This window comes from Artemia sp. Qi Xiang Cuo, chromosome 6, assembly GCF_049724085.1.
Source record: "Artemia sp. Qi Xiang Cuo chromosome 6, ASM4972408v1, whole genome shotgun sequence".
Classification (NCBI taxonomy): domain Eukaryota; kingdom Metazoa; phylum Arthropoda; class Branchiopoda; order Anostraca; family Artemiidae; genus Artemia; species Artemia sp. Qi Xiang Cuo.
The window spans coordinates 33,560,125-33,578,540 of NC_142799.1; the positions used below are offsets into that span (position 1 = coordinate 33,560,125).

General features: G+C 32.8%; 2 protein-coding genes across 6 annotated transcripts in view; one reads left to right on the forward strand and one right to left on the reverse strand.

Moving 5' to 3' along the window:
• Nucleotides 1–18,416, reverse strand: part of Clbn (Nuclear export mediator factor NEMF homolog Clbn) — a 136,824-nt gene that overhangs the window by 31,624 nt on the left and 86,784 nt on the right. Inside the window, exons 11-12 of the mRNA XM_089090664.1 lie at nucleotides 5,819–6,007; nucleotides 1,247–1,441 (exon numbers count right to left, since the gene is read on the reverse strand). Of these exons, the coding sequence (XP_088946790.1) occupies nucleotides 1,247–1,441; nucleotides 5,819–6,007 (384 nt within the window). The remainder of the gene's footprint in view (nucleotides 1–1,246; nucleotides 1,442–5,818; nucleotides 6,008–18,416) is intronic.
• LOC148951147 (solute carrier family 53 member 1-like) lies at nucleotides 4,312–17,738 on the forward strand. Of its 5 annotated transcripts, none has more exons than XM_089090668.1 (2): nucleotides 4,312–4,374; nucleotides 15,485–17,738. In XM_089090668.1, the coding sequence occupies exon 2, from the start codon at nucleotides 15,492–15,494 to the stop codon at nucleotides 17,460–17,462; it is 1,971 nt and encodes a 656-aa protein (XP_088946794.1). In that variant the 5' UTR covers nucleotides 4,312–4,374; nucleotides 15,485–15,491; the 3' UTR covers nucleotides 17,463–17,738. The 5 variants fall into 5 exon arrangements, with proteins under 5 accessions (XP_088946794.1, XP_088946796.1, XP_088946795.1 ...); XM_089090670.1 differs by lacking the exon at nucleotides 4,312–4,374 and adding an exon at nucleotides 7,096–7,115; XM_089090669.1 differs by lacking the exon at nucleotides 4,312–4,374 and adding an exon at nucleotides 7,110–7,127.

Below are 18,416 nucleotides of genomic sequence, written 5' to 3' on the forward strand. Positions count from 1 at the left end.
TCACCGTACATGAATAATGAAAACAAAATTTGCATATTAATTTTACTTTTATTTGGTTAAATGGCTTTCTCGAAAGTTGTTTAATTTTATTTTCGAACGTTTTTATTAGTAATAAATATATGTAACTTACGAATTAACTTTCGTAACGAACTTCTATATCCATATATTTTTAACACGTATATTACGGGGCTCGACCCCTAGTCAATACCTTGCTCTTTAAGCTGAAGTTCAAATTTTGTTCCAATTCTTTAAAAATGACCCCTTAATAACAAACAACATTAATTAGAATAATAGCTCTTATGATAGTATTAAAAAATCTTTGGCAGAGCGAGGTGTTGACTAGGGGGTGAACCCAATCATATACGTAATATTTTCTGTTCGTTTTAAGTTTTGATGTTGCTCCTTACTTTCAGTTGAAAAACTTGTTTGTTTTTTTATTTAATTCTGATTTTTTTTTTTAGTAATGCTGGGAAATCCGGCACCCCCTTCATAGCAATGTCCCTTCCCCCATGAAAAATTCCTTAATGGAAAGATCCTCCCATATAAAGACACCGCGCCATAAGAAGGACTTTCTCAGAAAGTATTTTTGGAAGAAAAAAAATTGATATTAGGCTTATTTTTAAACCTAAATTAAGCCTCAGAATAAAATGCATTTCAAGTGGCTCTTGAAATAAAAATAATCTGAACAAGATTTAACAGCAGCCCTACGAAGCATAGAAGTAGCGGGTCAAACGCAGCCTGTCAGCACTAACTTTGAACACCAAAAGACAATTCTTCAAAGAGGCATCGCATTGCCATAAAAGCAAAAATTACAATTCTTTTCTTTTCCACTTTACAGTTTCACCAAAAAATTAAAAGGAAATGCAAACGTATTAAAATTTCAGGGACAAACAAATATACATAAAAATAGGCAGATAGGTCAAATACTGTATATAAAATAAAAAGAAGTCAAACAGTAGCACTTGCTGATAGTAGGACTAACACGTCTTTATATGAATTAGCTGCTACTTGCAATGAAAATTAGACGATTATGAAGTTACAGCTGATTTGGAAACTAATTCATTCAGTAAAAACAAAGTAGCAGCCCAAGGCCACATTACTTAACGCAAAGGGTTCCACATACTTTCAGTTGTGCAGTCCTTTTGTGCAGATTTATGTAGGGTTTCTATTCCAGGTTTTATTTCCACGATATTTAATTGTTAAACAAAAGCTCTAAAATTTAGACAAAGAATTTAGCATCTGCTACCTTTCTATACAAGAGTCTTCCAATCGGAACATGATACCAAATCCGATGACTAGAGGTGAAGGTGGGACGAAATTCTTTTTGCCTCGGATCATAAAACTGCCTGTTGTAAGGTATTCACCAGCCGGAGCCGTTTTGCTGACTTGATGCCAATACACCCACCAAGAACTGGCTATGAATTTAGCCTCCCAAGCAATACTGAAAGGATAAGATTATTGAATATAAAAAAAACTAAACTAAACCAAAGCTTTGACGCTTAACAAACGAAAAGGTCACATCAAGGAGAGTTCCAACAATTCCCGTCAGTAGAAATGTTAACAGAGTTAGAGCAGCAATACTAATTGCGGGACATGGTTCCGTTGATCTTCTTAAAATAAAAGAAAAAAAAAACAGAAAAAAAGAAAGAAAATAATAAATTTTGCTACAAATTGATCACTAGCGGATGAGGACTGTTTTATCTTTGGAAAAGCTCAGTAAAATGTTTCCCAATGGAACACAAGCCCCCTCCATCTCCCAAACTTTACATAGAAACTAGTATATCCGATGCATAAATAATTAATTTTATGGCAAAGTGTATTGTTTTTCAGCCCAGTAGGTAGAATGTCATAAACAAAGGAAGATTAGCATCTTAGAGCTCACTTATCAAACTGTCAAACCAAATGTTAGGAAGAATTTTGTCTAAACCCCAAACGTAATTCATAACAGTATAATTGAGTATTGCAACAACTATGCTTTATACTACAGAAAATTTTACCTGGAACAATAAGTATAATAAGTTGTATAAATATAAATTATATGAACAGAGTACGTAGAAGATAAGTACACGGAAAGACAAAGCCTCTGGGCTAACGTGAACGTCGGACACTTGATATTGAAACAAAAATCCGAAACGAGAGAAGGCACCCACGACAATTTCCCGGCAACTTTTTCGTAGAAAGGTAAGCATGCGGCACCTTGTTTGAACTATATTCATACACTGATTTTCGAGATGTATGGTTGGAGGTACAAGGTGGACCTGTGGTTGCTCAAACGCTACCTCCTGCTTTTTCTCGAGTAGAAGGTTGACTTTCACTTTATTTATCATAAACAAAAGATATTGTCTCAAAAGATATTTGTTTTAAGATATTGTCTCAAGTTTTCATAAATGTTCAGTGACTAATAGAGAGAGAGTGAGGAAAAAACAAGAGAAGGCAAAGTTTTCACCATCAGGCACGTTGTACGGAACAGCGATCAGTTCCCAGCTATTTATCATTAGGCTGTTATTCTCGGCCTTAAGGCCTAATTTCTATGATTAAGCTAAGTCTTATTCAATTGCTCATTTATCATGAGTAATATGTTAGGCCATCTGATTCCGTTTTTTTCCCTTATTTTGTAAAGATAAGATAAAGATGGAAGACAAATAGATTTTATCCGCAAAAGTGACTTCCAGAGTATACAAACATGCCAAATGGCACTTTTTTTTAGTAAAAAAACAAACAAACAAATACACAAGTAATAGCTAATAGTTAAAGAACAAATGTCCTAGAAATAATTAATTGAAACCTTAATAATACGTCACGAGAAGAATGGTCAAAGATAAGTTAACAAGAGGAATTTCAAAACAATCAAACTGAATAACAGATAAAAATGAATAATTAAAAAACAAACACAAACAAAGGACAGGGATCACTAAATGGAAGAAAAGGGTAAATTCGAGGGACATTCTTAATAATTTCACTTAAGGTTCCCGTCTAGATTTTACTGAATATATTCTCCCTAGAGTAGATCAGGTTACATTTTAGCACTGGTTATGCTTTAGCTATTTAAAGCCGTATTCTGTCGGTGTTGTGAGGTTTAAAGAAAAGCCTCAATGTACGTGATTCGCCGTCACATTAAGATCAAAGCACAAAAATAGGGTATGCCAAATTTTTCTTATACTAGCACTAATAGAAAATAATTTCTTGGACCCTAGGTCCTTTCCATTTATAGTTAAAATGGAATCACTGTCTTTTTTTTTTTTTTAATTATGGTACGCATTTTTCAACATTTTCATTTAGTTTTAATTATAGCAATATTAGCCTTTTTTAGTAAACCAATGGCGGGGAGATGGACCTCCTTCAAAATAATGTCAGGGACTCCTTTATCGGTTATTATACTCGATTCCATCACTGATTTCTCCAGTGATGCGATAAAGCCAAGCATAACAAGCATGTTCTAAAATAAACACAATGATGCCCAGAAACATATAGGAAATAAAAATTGTAAGAACTAAAGCTTAATTTCAACTTGAATAGTTATGGATCACAGTTTGCTCCCTTAGTAATGCTACGGACACGTTTATCCCAATTGAGATTAGTCGAAAGAGTAAAAAAGAAAATTTTAACATTAGTCATTGTTTAAAAACCTAATTGTTAGTATTGTGGATACCACGAGAAAAGTATCTTAACTCTACCAGCCTTAAAAATAAGGGAATCCGACGATTAGAGCACAACATATGACATAAAAAAAATTTCTAAGACACATGCTGCAAATAATTATAAAATATCAATTCAAATTTCAATTAAAGTTTTACTTCTTTATAAATGAGAATTTGAGTCAAACTCAATTGGAGTTTCCGCTAATTTTAAAGTTTACACCTGTCTTCATTCTTAATTTTTAAACGACATGCATGCCCATCCTCAGAATCGGATTAAAATTTTCCATTTCGAAAGTTAAAATGGAACTGTCTTCAAACGAGTTTTAGTTTCGCACATTCAATCCAGCAGATGCAAAGTATTGCACGATTTCAGTTTGAAGGAGACTTGACGTTTATTGAGAAATCAAATAATTTCATGCGACATACAGTAAAATAGTACAGTAGGTCCTTCGAAAAAGCTTAATTTAATTTCCAAATTTTGTAAACAGCGCATAAAACGCCTATATGTGCAAGCTGTTAAAATTATCTATTAATTACTTGGTATGATTTCAAAATAATTACTAAACTGCAATTAAAAACTAAATAAACATCATCATGAGATAAGTTGAAAAATTCCGAATTTTGTGAAAAGTGAGGAACCTAGTGGATGTCTTTGCTTAGTTGGTAACAGTGCCAGAGTTTTGATTTTTTATAAATTTGAGGCAATTTTGACACTTTCAAAGTTTTAACCCGAAAGGTAATTATTTTCTCATGAATTCTTCCAAATAACGTAAGCATACTTTGATTGAGAGAACCTGCAAAAAAAAAAAAAAACTAGAGAAATATCGTTGAACAATTGGAGACAATGAGAAAAACAATAGTTTTTGTACTCTTTAGAATGGAAGGTCGAAAAAATTATGGGTCTTCAGTTTTTAAAAGTACTGCAAACTGTGCAATAAATATTCGTGAAGGCTCACGCGTACATCACAAAAAACAATCTACTGAAAACAACATTTAAGGGTCAATACAGTCCATTAAGAAATTTAAATAATCTCCATTTCTTTTTGAGCGCACCCCGAAGAGGAAACATCTTGCTAATCCCTTAAGGTGAATTCTGCTTAAGCTACTACTTAGAAACTCGCAGTGATAGTAGAGCTCCCTACAGGCCAACAAAATAGCGCTGCAAAGCAGAAAATAGAGGAAAATAAAGTAATAGTTAAGCGCTTCGTTTAGAGTAGAAGAGTAGAATATTTTTATTTATAACACGTACATAAATAAATGTCACAAAACAGCGCACATGCCTGGTGGCATACGAATTTATTTTGTGTTTTTTTCTTTTACTTTCAATCGGTTCAAGTTTCTGTGTCCAATTTATTTATGTCCCAAAGTTAAGTCTCTACAGCCATTTTCACTACTTACAGAAAGTACAATGTTGAAAATTAAATATAATTTTCACTTCTTAAAAAAGTAAGCATAAGAGTTCCAGAGCCACGATTTTCCCCAAAATAGTGATCAAGGACAAGAAAATCTACTATTATCTCAAATATATCATGTTTTATCCAACAATCTTAAATAGTTTGATATATTTTTATTTCAAAAATATTAAAAACAAATTTAGAGAAATTGAACCCAATTTTTTTTTGTAATCTTTAGAAAAAAAATCTAGCTCAAAATCCCTTTAATCTAGTGATTAGAGCTAGGCAGGAGCAAGGGAACTTGACCATTTGATTATATCCTCAAAAGTGAGCGTAAAGTTAAGTGCTGACAGGGGACGGCTAATCTGACCCCCTTATTTGGTTGGTTTCACTCTATAAAATTACCTTTCTATCATGGGGCCTCCACCGCTTTTACATACATACATACATACATACATATATATATATATATATATATATATATATATATATATATATATATATATATATATATATATATATATATATATATATATATATATATATATATATATATATATATATATATATATATATATATATATATATATATATATATATATATATATATATATATATATATATATATATATATATATATATATATATATATATATATATATATATATACGAAATCATTAGAAAAAAATCACTTAAATAATAACCGGTATTCATGGTTTTCCATAAACGCAGATTAGATTTGTATAAAATTACGACGATATGCCTAAAGATTACTTTAAAACCAACCTATAACAAACAGACATCAAAGCTGCTTCTTGAATAGTTCTAGGAGGTAATGGCTGACCACTGGGGTTTTTCACTACAATGCTGCTGGCCCCGTGAACATCAGCGTGGAAATAGATATCACCTTGCTTCAAATGTCTTTTCACCACTAGTTCATTTTGTTGTTGATCCCTTCCTCCAACAATAAGATACCTAAATTAAAAATAGGTTTGGTAGAAAAAGGCTAAACAATGTATGTGTTCCTTTCGAATGCACATAACAAACAAAGAAATTGGCCTCTAATAAAAATGAAATTAAGCATCATCATTATTTGATCGCATGGCATACAAGTAGGAGCAGATTTTTTACTCTCTTTCGTTAATAGCAAACAAAATCATGGAAATAAAATAAATGAAGTTTGCATTAGAAAGCGGTTTCTATAACCCTATTTAGTCCAGAAATATAGGTATCGACAAAATTTCAAAAGCACAGAGAAGGTATTATTTCTTTTCTCCGAACTGCATCTATGTTTAGTATGTTCATGTATAGTTTCTTTTTGCCTTTCTATTCACTCCTCTATTTTAATATTGTAAAGCTGGTACAAACGAATTACGATTATAATGGGTGCAAGCAAAATTTTAAAGTTACAATTAATTTAACGGTGGTGACCGTTTGCTCGAAACTAGCAAGCAGTATATTCTGGAAAATTTAGCTAGCTAATTCCCCAACAAATTATGACAATTACTAGAAATAATAAAAATCACCTCTCTTTTCTAGAAGTATTTCATTTTAGAAAATATATATAAAAGCAGTTTCTACTTTTTCTTTCCCTAATCAAAGACACAAACATCGCAGATGAAAAAAAAGAAGAATCTAGAAACTTGTGGAAGGTGCACGGCTGGTCATTTAATGAGGCAAACAGAAATCCCTTAATTCCAAATTAATTTAATAATTCTTAGTTCTAAGAGAGATTTTTTCATAGAGAAAGTTCTGTTTCAAACTCTATGTATTGCATAAAATCAACTTGAAAGAAAATAAAAGCAATAAAAAGTTTTATCACTGATAATGAACTTTGTTCATGAAATAAGCAGACCGCGGATTAAAAAACCAAGACTCGAAAGTGTTAAACAAACAAATAAGATTCTCTAATTTGCGCATAAATGTGATAAAGTGATAAAGTGATAAAGTGATAAAGATAAAAAGTGATAAAGACTTGGTTTTGGTTGTTTATGGTTTTCTTATTTACATAATCAAATAAAGTTTATCATTAGAAAAACAGTTCAAATTATTGGGGATATGGACACTGAGTACCATAGGCGAAGTACGTATAATGGTGACGTATCTCCCCAAATTTATGATTATTTCTATTTCCCCTGGCCTCACAATAAACAATTAAAGAATGTAGAAAATTAAACAGAGAAGAGTAGGGAGGGACTGTCATCCATCATTGGATACGGAGATATCGTGAGTTAGAGTTGCTTTCAAAATTTGTTAATTGCAATTTTCCCGTATATTATAAAGTAAGAACTGTTTCCTTCTCAATAGTCCCAATCCTAGGCTTATATAAAATTTGAAAAGTAGCCTTGACCTGCTTTAAAATAAGCATAATCAGGGTAAGATGCCCGGTAATTAGGCGACTAACCACCATTTCAGCAGTTAAACTGGTAGATTTGCTTGGCTGATGGTTGACCATACTTAAACAAAACATAGCCTTTAGTAAATTTTAAGTGGTTGGCCAATTTGCTATATATTTAGTGGTTAGCCACTTCTAAAGGAAAGATGCTAAAAAAATGAAAATAGATTACACCAGTTGCACCTATAGCCTAAAGTTTAAACCTATTAGTTGTAATCATTTCTCCTCAGAAGGAAACACTATGAAATTCTAAAAATAAATTTGAAAAAAAAAATACTTACATCCATAATTCCTAAAAACACTTTGCTTTCCTCCCCCCCCCAGATCTCCTAATGTGCAAATATGTAACCTAAATTATATATTCTTCATACATTTTCCATACATCACTCTTTTCTTAAAATAAATATAAAAGCAAAGAAGCGAAGCAATGAATCAAGGAAAAGAAAAATGCATAGAGAATATATAATTTGAGCTAAATCTTTGAACGTTAGAAGGGATGTGGGGGTAAAGTGAAGTGCTTTTAGGAATGATATAAGTAAACATTTAGAACTTCTTTTTAAGTTGTCTTCAGAATTTTATAGTGTGTTTTTCTGATGAGGAGTAGTGTTGAAATTGGTCATGGTAGAATTGGGCATTTTTACATATTTTACTGTAATTTTACAGACCCCTGTAAAATTGGTATTTTACCTATTTTACATAATTTAAGTATTTAACATATTTTACTGGTATTTTTCATATTTTAATGACATATTTAATAGCACCTTTTACAGTGAACCATAGATCAGGGGACGTCCAACCACCCAGTATACCTCAGAACCAAACATAGCAGTGATCCAAAACCACCCATTTTCCCCAGAACAATCATAAGTTTCCAAAAGCCCAGGTCCTAGGGGCAACATGATTGACCCTGCCCTGAGGCAAGGTGACCTAATTATAGACAGAGCAGTAGCACTGACTAAGTAAAGAGCAGAGTATCTTTCTTGTATATTTCTTTTCTTCTCCCCAGGCCACTTCGCACGAAAGCAGGGAGTAATCGTAGAAACTTCGGAGGGAGTCCGTTTTATTGGAAATTAAAGCTTCCAAAAAGCGTGAGGTTTTGAAGATTCAAAAATTAATATGAGGGCAGCTAGAACTCCTTCCATTCCTTTTCCAGCCCCTCCTTCCATAACCCCCAAAGACATCTGATCAAAATTTTGTATAGCCATTTTGTTCAAGATGGTCGAAAGGTCTATTTGGACTGCATTATGGACTAAAGGTTAAATAAATATTCCTCTGGGGATGGCATACTTCAGCATCTCAGTTGTACTTTTTAGGGGCCTGGAACAAATTCCACCTCTGCATGGGTAGGAACGTAAATTCTAGTCATCAGAGCATCCACTAAAAGGGGTTGTCATATCTCTACCAAACTTATTTATTTGCAACAGTTAATGTCTTCGTTAAGCATTTTCAGCTTAGCTCTGATCCTATCTGCGGGTGAGAATATGATAGAAGATCCTTAAATTCTAGCCATGAGGGTATCTACTGAATGAGGATATCAAATCCCAACCAAACCTGGTGAGAAGGTGAAAATTGAGCTTTTTATGATCTACACCTGATCCAAGTCCTTTGAGGAGTTGGGGTAAAAATATCCATTTACCTGTTAAATCCAATAGGCAAGCTGACAGAAATCATTCAAGAGAACCTAATCCACAGCAAGAGGTACAATTTCAGGTGTTGCTGATCAATCGGACCTCTTTAAGGGAAGATCATCCGTAAACATTAGGAGGCCGTATTACATTTCAATTTAATTTTGTTGGTATTAGAAACAGAAACTCTAGCTTTGTCTATCAGTACACAGCTTGGGTTTTCCCTTTTGTGTGCTAATCTGCAGTTGTGACTCACGTGTAGCAGTTGCTGCAACACTTGACAGGGACTTCGCATAAGAAGTCCAGTTTAATATTGGACAGTTGCGTTACAAGATCAGTTGTTCCGACTCTTTCTTCGGCCGTAGATCAAATTTAATGCAAACAATGGAGGATATACAGTAAAAATCCAAGCCCTGATTTTATTTATAATACAATTTATTCCACAACTTTAGAGATGGCAACATTTTCATGTGCAATAAGTACAAATATTAATTCTGAACGCATACATAAATTTTAAAATAGAGCAAGCGAGGCTTCTGATCTTCAGAAAAAAGAAGAAGGAAAATCCCACGTTAATTTTTTTTTTTCGAGCCATCTTCTAGTTTATTCCATCAATTGTTATTCACTCCTCTCAGTAGTTCAAAGCCTTTACACTTTAACGTTTAATACAATAAAATGTGACAGGGCAACTAGATTAAAAATAATGTTTTTCTTGCACAGCACACATAGAATCGATTTCTTTAACTGTAGCCCATTTTATAGGGCTACAAGATTACAATTACAACACAGATTAACAAATTGTTTTTTTAATTCTTTACCCAACATATATGAAAATCACTTTAGATTGAAACATAAAGCAAGAGCAAACAGTGTCTATGGTTAAGCAATCCAAATAAATAACAAGCGTAAGGATAAAAGATCCACGTAAATAACGTAAGTATCAAATGAGTAAACATTACAAATGGTAGGATTTGATTTACCTAGTGTCAAAGCAAAGACAGGTATTAAAGAAAAACAATAAAAACAAATTAAGCGATTTACCATGTACCTACTGGAGATTACTCTGAGAGGTTTAAGATAATTGTATAGATAATTTAAATCGTTTGGACACGGTTATGAATTTATGGCCATTATAAACTTCAGTAGTTAAGAAACAGAAGTCATACAGAGAAGAGCTAGGAAACAATTTGACTTGTTTTTCCAAAATTAAACACTAGGTAAGTTTTGTTTTATAGGAGGCATGATAAATATTATAGGTGCACACTGCCGTAATTTTGGGAGAGTAGGAAGGGTAGGTTAAAAAATTTTAGGGCGAGGATAGGATCCCATCCAAAAGTATATTTTTGGATTTAATTTCAGATTGTGCCTAGTTTAGCATACTGTAAAAAAAACCTACAGTGGGTGGGAGGTACATACACATATATTAAGAGGGGACTCCAATTGATCCTTAGTAAATTTAAATTTATTATAGGTTTAATGTAGATAGAAGGTATAAACTTTATACAGGTGTGGTTTCTTGAAACCATAAATACAAGTATAATAACATACGAAACTTTTGGCATCAAATCATATTAAAAGCTTATCTAATCATAATCAACCAAATACTTTGACTTTCAAAGAAGGCATGTGTTCCCAATATGTGTTTGTGTTTGTTTTTTTCGGCTTTCTGGTATAAGTTCCAGAGCCAAAACATGTCAAAGGGCTACTTGTGTCCTCTCCAAAGCTCAATGCGATCCTCTTCACATCTGCAAATGGCATCATGCGAAAATTCCAAGATAGTCATTTATCAGAACGATCGAGGCTCCAAAAAACGGCTCAGGCAGCAAATCACATGGGGCAAGGCGACATCGAGAGGGACATGGGCCCCAAATTATACTAATAACACTTACTTCACAGATACATGGTAGCACAGTTGGTACGCGAAGTACCGATAATTTTCTAGGTATGTTCCCGTGACCCCTCCAAAATTTCCAAAACTGGTGATTAAATTTCACCACAGTTGGTATTTCAGAGATTTTGAAGTTCTTGACTAAAAATCCAAGGCTAAGTTACAATATTATAGCCCCAAATCAACCTCTCTATTTCCAAATTTGAGACTAATGTTGCAAAACAGAAGTCCAACACCGGAGCCTATTAAGCATAGGTATATCTGACACATGAGGTCAGGTTTCAACCAAAGTTTGCAATTAAGAACTTCTCAGCTGAATGATCAAAAACATGAAGCTAATACTTTCGAATACAAGTCCAAAATCCAAAGGCAACCAAACACATATTTCAAAAATGATAGACACGTCACACCTTTTTAAAATCAGATTCATACAAGGACTTAGAAGAGTGGTTCCCAACCAATTTTGGGCCATGCCCCACCTAGGCATTTCTAAAAATCGTGATTCCCCTTCGTAATATTTAAATTTTGTTATTCAAAATTTTATGTGTTTTCAACTGAAGGAAGCTTATAACTTGGCATCTTTTTTCGGGCCGTCCTCTATTCATATTTTATTCTAATGAAAAATCTTGTCGAAATACAACACTGTTTATACAATGTAAGACGTCATTGTAATACTATCATGTATCCTTTTTGCTCTCTAAATGCATATAAATGTGACGTTATTCATATGAAAAATTGTTGTTTTTTTCAAAATTAAGGCTCTAAAGTATAGTCAACCGAAGGGTACACTTCCTGCCCATGGTCCACCAAAATACTGCAATGTCCCATCGGTGGGGCCTGCACCCCACGTTGGGAATCACAGGCTTAGAATCTGTGTTACTGGAGTACTTAAATTAGGGCCTTAAGACATGTGTACCTCTTTCCAATACCCTACTCCCAACTTCGTACAAATAAATGTGGTATACCTATTTCAGCTCACAATTAGACCAGGGATTATTAAGCAAATGGTCCTAAATGAAGAAATGATGACTATAAAAAGCCATTCAAATGGTAGGATGAATGCCTTAAATCGTAATTATACTGAGGATAATTCATAAATAGCTTTGGAACTCTCCAAAATTGTTGTATAAGGACTTTCGAGCTTTGTGATTACGAATCAAAGGCAATTATAGAATTGATATACTATATAAACTATGATATACAATGATATAGAATTTGATATACCATAATACGGCGTAGAATCTTAATATAGACATTGAAAAATCCCAAAATGTTAAGTAAATATTTCAAGAGGTGAACGACTTATTACAATTTGTTGAAATCCAGGTCAAAACAGGATTTTCAATCTATATCAATAGAGGGCTCAAACTACAGCCCTTAATTCTTTGGCCCTCGAACACTGCAATCAGTGTTGCCACCACGGTCAGTTCCTAAAGTGCTACAATTGCCCAAATAGGCGTGCTAAACAGCGATTTTCGGTGCTGCAGTAAAAAAAATTGCTGTAATAGTGTTAAAATAGCACTTTTGTGGTACAGATGACAACCCTGAGCACGTGCTATAGTGCTACACGCAATATAAAAGTGCTAAAATATCACTTTTGTGCTACAGGTGGCAACCCTGACTGCAATGCCATATTTTAGTTCCTATGCAAAAATTCGGCAAAAGAAACAATATTTTTGGTTTTGCAAAACTTTATATAAAAAATTCTTTTCAAACTAAGCCTAGGGTAAAAAATCCTAAGATTGGTAGAATAAAATCCTTGCAATGCGTCAAACTTAATGGTCAGAGATCAAAATGAACGAACAGAGGAATCCTAAAAGGAACAAAAACTGAAATGAATAATGAATTAAACTTATAACAGACAAAACTTATTGATTATTGGGCTACAGCGTCGTTTGCACTCTGATAAAAACAAAATATAATTTCAACAGTCTTTTTTTTTTCGAAAAAACAAAATATAAAAACACTACATCAAGTTTCCGGGAAATAAAACTTTTAGAGCAAATACATTTGTCACAATTAATTTAGTTTTGATATTTAAGCCCGACACTCTTTTTTTGCTACTATTTTTTCCTACTGATATACATAATTTCTAAAGTGTCCATTGGAATTTTTTGAAGCAGGCTGTTCCGTTTAGAGTGCAATTTACAATAGCCTTCATAGGGGTTTGAGGAGTGGGACAGCCCAGCACTTATTTAAGGTAATACTCCCGGATTTTAAGTTAAGTTGATTATTCATTTCAACCCTGTTCGTTTTGAGTTTGGCCTATTTGGTGACTTTACAACAAATATTGATTGCTTAATACTAAAATATTCATAATTTTTAACTATTCCTATACTTGACTATATAAGTACTAAAAGCCTTTCGAGTACGAAACTAACACCAAATATGGAAGACAATTGGAGCAGGGCCATAGACTCTGGAAGACTCTGGATCATACTCCAGAGCTAGATCCAAAAATAGCCTATGATGATAACGGGAGTCCAAATAAGGACTCACTATGAATATTTTCTACCAAAGTGTTAGAATAGCGTTATGACAGAAATTCTATTTTTAATCAAGTTTCCTTTAGATTGAAGTGTATAAGTAAAATGTACATCTGTAAATAATGTAACAGTTTAATTTTAATTACTGAACAATAAGCAGTTGATATTACGGAGAATCTCGACAATGTTGTTAACCGATTATACAATGTAAATTTATTTATAATTAAATAATCAATTAAGATATAAGTAAACATAGCATATATTAAATACCTAACGTAACCTAAGTACCTTTTTCCCTCTTAAACCCCTAAAAAAACGTAAGCTAGGTACCTTTTTCTTTGATCATATTAATTTGCTAGGCCTAGGCTAGCCTAGCTAACAATGAAAATGGTGCTTAATGCAAACTTTAATTCCAAATATGGTAAAATTCTATAAGGGGTTTCTAGTGTTCTTGAAAAATACCTGATGTTGGCCTAAAAGAAACTCTGGAAAGAATCTAGGGCCTAAAATAGCTTAATTCTAAGTTAGCATTTATGCTGGGAGTGTGTTATCAAGCTTTCATATCTATATATCCCTTGTTTCTAGAGCTTATAACATTTTGAAGGCTATATGATGGGTCTATAGCCTACCTAGCTATCTAAATTTGACATTGTATCCCCCCTTAATTCTGAGTTTTAACCTTCTCTGTTTTTCATTGGCCCTGGTTTTAGAAACATAATTTCTATAATATCTACAAAATTTTATACTGTTTTATGGCTTTTTGGTGTCATTCTGTTCACTAGGCTTTTCTGAAGGAAACATGGTACTTATGCAGTATATATATATATGTATATATATATATATATATATATATATATATATATATATATATATATATATATATATATATATATATATATATATATATATATATATATATATATATATATATATATATATATATATATATATATATATATATATATATATATATATATATATATATATATATATATATATATATATATATATATATATATATATATATATATATATATATATATATATATATATATATATATATATATATATATATATATATATATATATATATATATATATATATATATATATATATATATATATATATATATATATATATATATATATATATATATATATATATATATATATATATATAACACGACAGAAGTCAAGTTTGGTTAATGGTGATGAAATTAAATAGGATGAATATGTAATAGTTTATAAAACTCTAGTTATTGTTCTCGGTTATTGTTCAGTAATTAAAATTGAACTGTTACATTATTACAGATGTACATTTTACTTATACACTTCAATCTAAAGGAAACTTTATTAAAAATAGAATTTCTGTCATAACGCATTCTAACACTTTGGCAGAAAATATTCATAGTGAGTCCTTATTTGGTCTCCCGTTATCATCATAAGCTATTTTTAGATCTACCTCTGGGTTATAGGGATAATATTCTGTCCCTACTCCAATTTTCTTCCATGTTTGGTGTTAGTTTCGTATTCGAAAGGCATTTACTACTTACATAAGCAAAATAAGATGTCCTGAATATTTCCCTAATCACTTAATTAGTCCTTCAGATGAAGGATAGCGATTCCTATTCTTGACTACATAGACAAAAGCAAAATAAGAGGTCCTGGATATTTCCCGATCCAGTTAGTTTGGTCTTCAATTTGAATTTCCCAGGTTGTTGGTTTAATGAATTAGTCAGTTTGGCTCCAAAACACTCTAAGCGCCACAAGAAATATTTATATATTTAAGTTGTTTGCTCTCACAAACTAAGGTACCAAAAAAAAAGAATAAAAAAAAGAGAAAAAAAACAAAACTCAGAAACAAGTAAACATTTCCAAGACGAAATTCAAGTTTTTATACCAGTTTTTATGTTTTTTTTTTTTCATTTTAATCACTGAACAAATAACTGTTCTAAGCAAAAGAATAAAATTTGATGTCCGTTGGGCTTAAAGTTAGACGATATGGTCTAGTCCCAAAAATAGTTCCCAATATTTGTCTCACCAACTTTTGTTTTCAAGGCAAGAAATGAAATTTCAACAGCATCTGAAAGCCAACTGCACTCCTGAATGGCGCACACAATATATCAACTATGAACAGATGAAGAAAATGTTATCTAGAGTCAAAACTGAGGCTGAAATATCAGAAAGACCAATAAATAGCATGAAAACTGTATTTGATGAAGAGTTTATACCCTTCTGCGAGAAGGAGTTGAAAAAAGTCACTTCGTTTTTTAAAGAAAAGCTAGCAGAAGCTATTAGAAAGCAAAACAGTTTATTAACAGACCTTGAAATTGCAAAAGATGCAGTAAGTGGTCGAACTGGACGCTTTGGTTCATTAAAAAGGCCGAAAAGAAAAACAAAAGATTTGAAATTAGCTTACAGTGAATTCTACCTCAGTCTAATTCTATTGAAAAATTATCAAGCTTTAAACTTTACCGGATTTCGAAAAATCCTCAAAAAGCATGACAAAATTCTGCAAACAGATAATGGCAATAAATGGCAAATAGAGAATGTAGCAAAAGCAGACTTTCACACAGATAAGAAAGTGGACTTAATTATAAAAGAAATCGAAGAGCTTTATACTCGAGAATTTGAAAGTGGAGACAGACATCGTGCAATGAAGCGATTACGAGTCCCTCCACTAGGCGTGCAGAAAACGCAATGGTCAATATTTACAGTGGGGTTTTTCCTTGGTATCTTTATTTTACTTTTCCTTGAGATTTGCTTGTTTCCCTTTATCAATTTTCAGACACCAAACCCTATAAATCAAGAGGGATGTAATAGCAGCAACAGTAGTTATTATTTTGGTCAACGAAAAATTAATGATGAAAAATCATCATTCAATAATGAACACAACTGGAATATATTTTTAAGACTTTATAGAGGACCATTTTGGATTACTTTGAGCCTATGTCTCATTGGTGTAAACTTGGCAGCATGGAGAAAAAATGGAATAAATCACGTTTTAATATTTGAGTTGGACCCCAGAAGCAATTTTTTGGCCAAACACCTGTACATTCTATCAACGCTGCTTGGCATATGTTGGTGTTTAAGTATCCTTGGATTCTTTTATGGAACAGCTATAGGAATACCACCTTTTATATTTCCTCTGATGCTTGTTATCATAAAGTTACTTGTCTTAGTGGTTCCAGTTCCAACGCTAAAAAATCCTCAAAAATGGTTATGGACTGTCCTTGGACGAATAATTATGGCACCATTTTGTCAGGTAAAATTCGCAGACTTTTGGCTAGCAGACCAGTTAATGAGTTTAAACCGTGTTTTCGCAGATACAGACGATTTTATCACCATTTATGTATCAAATAAGTGGTATAGTTCAGGAGGATTTTGTGATATTGTTGTGAATACTGTATGGTGGATTAACTTAATGTTACTATGTTTGCCGCCTTGGTTTAGATTTGCGCAGTGCATCCGACGATATTGGGATTCTAATGAGAAGTTCCCTCATTTGGCAAACGCGGCTAAGTACGCGACAACATTTCCCACCGTTATATTTTCTAGTTTGCTAGGAGCTTTTCCCTACCATCCTCAGTCCCAGGTGTTTAACGCATTATGGATTGTTTTTTTGTGTCTTTCCAGCATATACGGACTTATTTGGGATTTGAAAATGGATTGGGGTCTCTTAAACCTCAAGGCCGAGAATATTTTTCTACGAGAAGACTTGTTATACAGCTCACCTTGGTACTATTATGGTGCAATCATTAGTGATATCTTGCTTCGATTTAATTGGGCCTTTTCAATATCTTTCAGTGAAACAGGACTTTTAAGCACTGAACTCGCTACAACCATTTTTGGCACATTTGAAATACTCCGAAGGTTTATTTGGAACTTCTTCAGGCTAGAAAATGAGCACTTGAACAACTGTGGAAAGTTCAGAGCGGTGCGTGATATTTCTGTCAAACCACTGGTGATAAACAAAGCTGGTGACATTGTTGAAATGGTCAACTTCGAGTTTAAAGACACAGAAAAGATAGCATAGTGTTGACAACATGCTGAATCAACATAATTGTAAAAAGTAGAAATCGTTTAATCAGTTGCCTTAACTTCGATCAAAATCCAAATAAACCATAATGGATCGCCGGTATTCGATAGTGCTTCCTACAGTTCCACAAAGCCAAACGAACTCACTACAGTGTCGACTTGACACTTAAAACAAAGCAGTCAGAATTCTTTTTCGAAAGATTTAGTAGAGTTTTCAGCTTTGAAAATACTTTTGTAGTCTAACTTCAAAAAAATAAAATAAAAAAGTGTTATTTTATAACTGTATTTGTAAATGTGCTATCATTTGTCTTGAGGGGGCATATTGGATTGATCTCTGCCTGGCAATGAGCGGTCTAGGGTTCGACCCCAGTTGCCGCACGGTCGACTTAAGGAAATTTATGGCTGAGAAGCATCGCCAATCCATCGCCGGATTGGGAGGGAGCTCAGTCATTTCAAAAAATTATATCAATAAACTTTCTTATAAGTAGCCTATCGATTAAGGGGGCTAAAAACAACTTGAGTTCATTTGAACATGATGGCAGGAAAAATTATTATTTAAATACACATTTACTATTCAGGTCAGCTTGGATCTTTTATTCTGCCAATGCATTAAATTTAGACTTACATTGGAATTCTTATTGTAATCGGACATTTTGGAATACCTATTAAACAGATAACTAAGTATTCCTTACGCCTTTGAGATTATAAATATACTTAATTAGAGCCCAAAAGAGCTATTATATATTAGTTTCATGAGCTTGGTACCCAGAGAAATTTTTTTTAGGAACTTAAAAAAAAAAAAAAAAAAAAAAAAAAAAAATCAAATGAAAGCAAGGAGCAACACTGTAGCCTAAAATTAACAGAAATTATTCCTTATATGAAGGGGACTGCCCCTTCCTTAAACCTCGCTATGTACGCCGAAGTCTTGAAGTTCTTTAAGAATACTCTCATT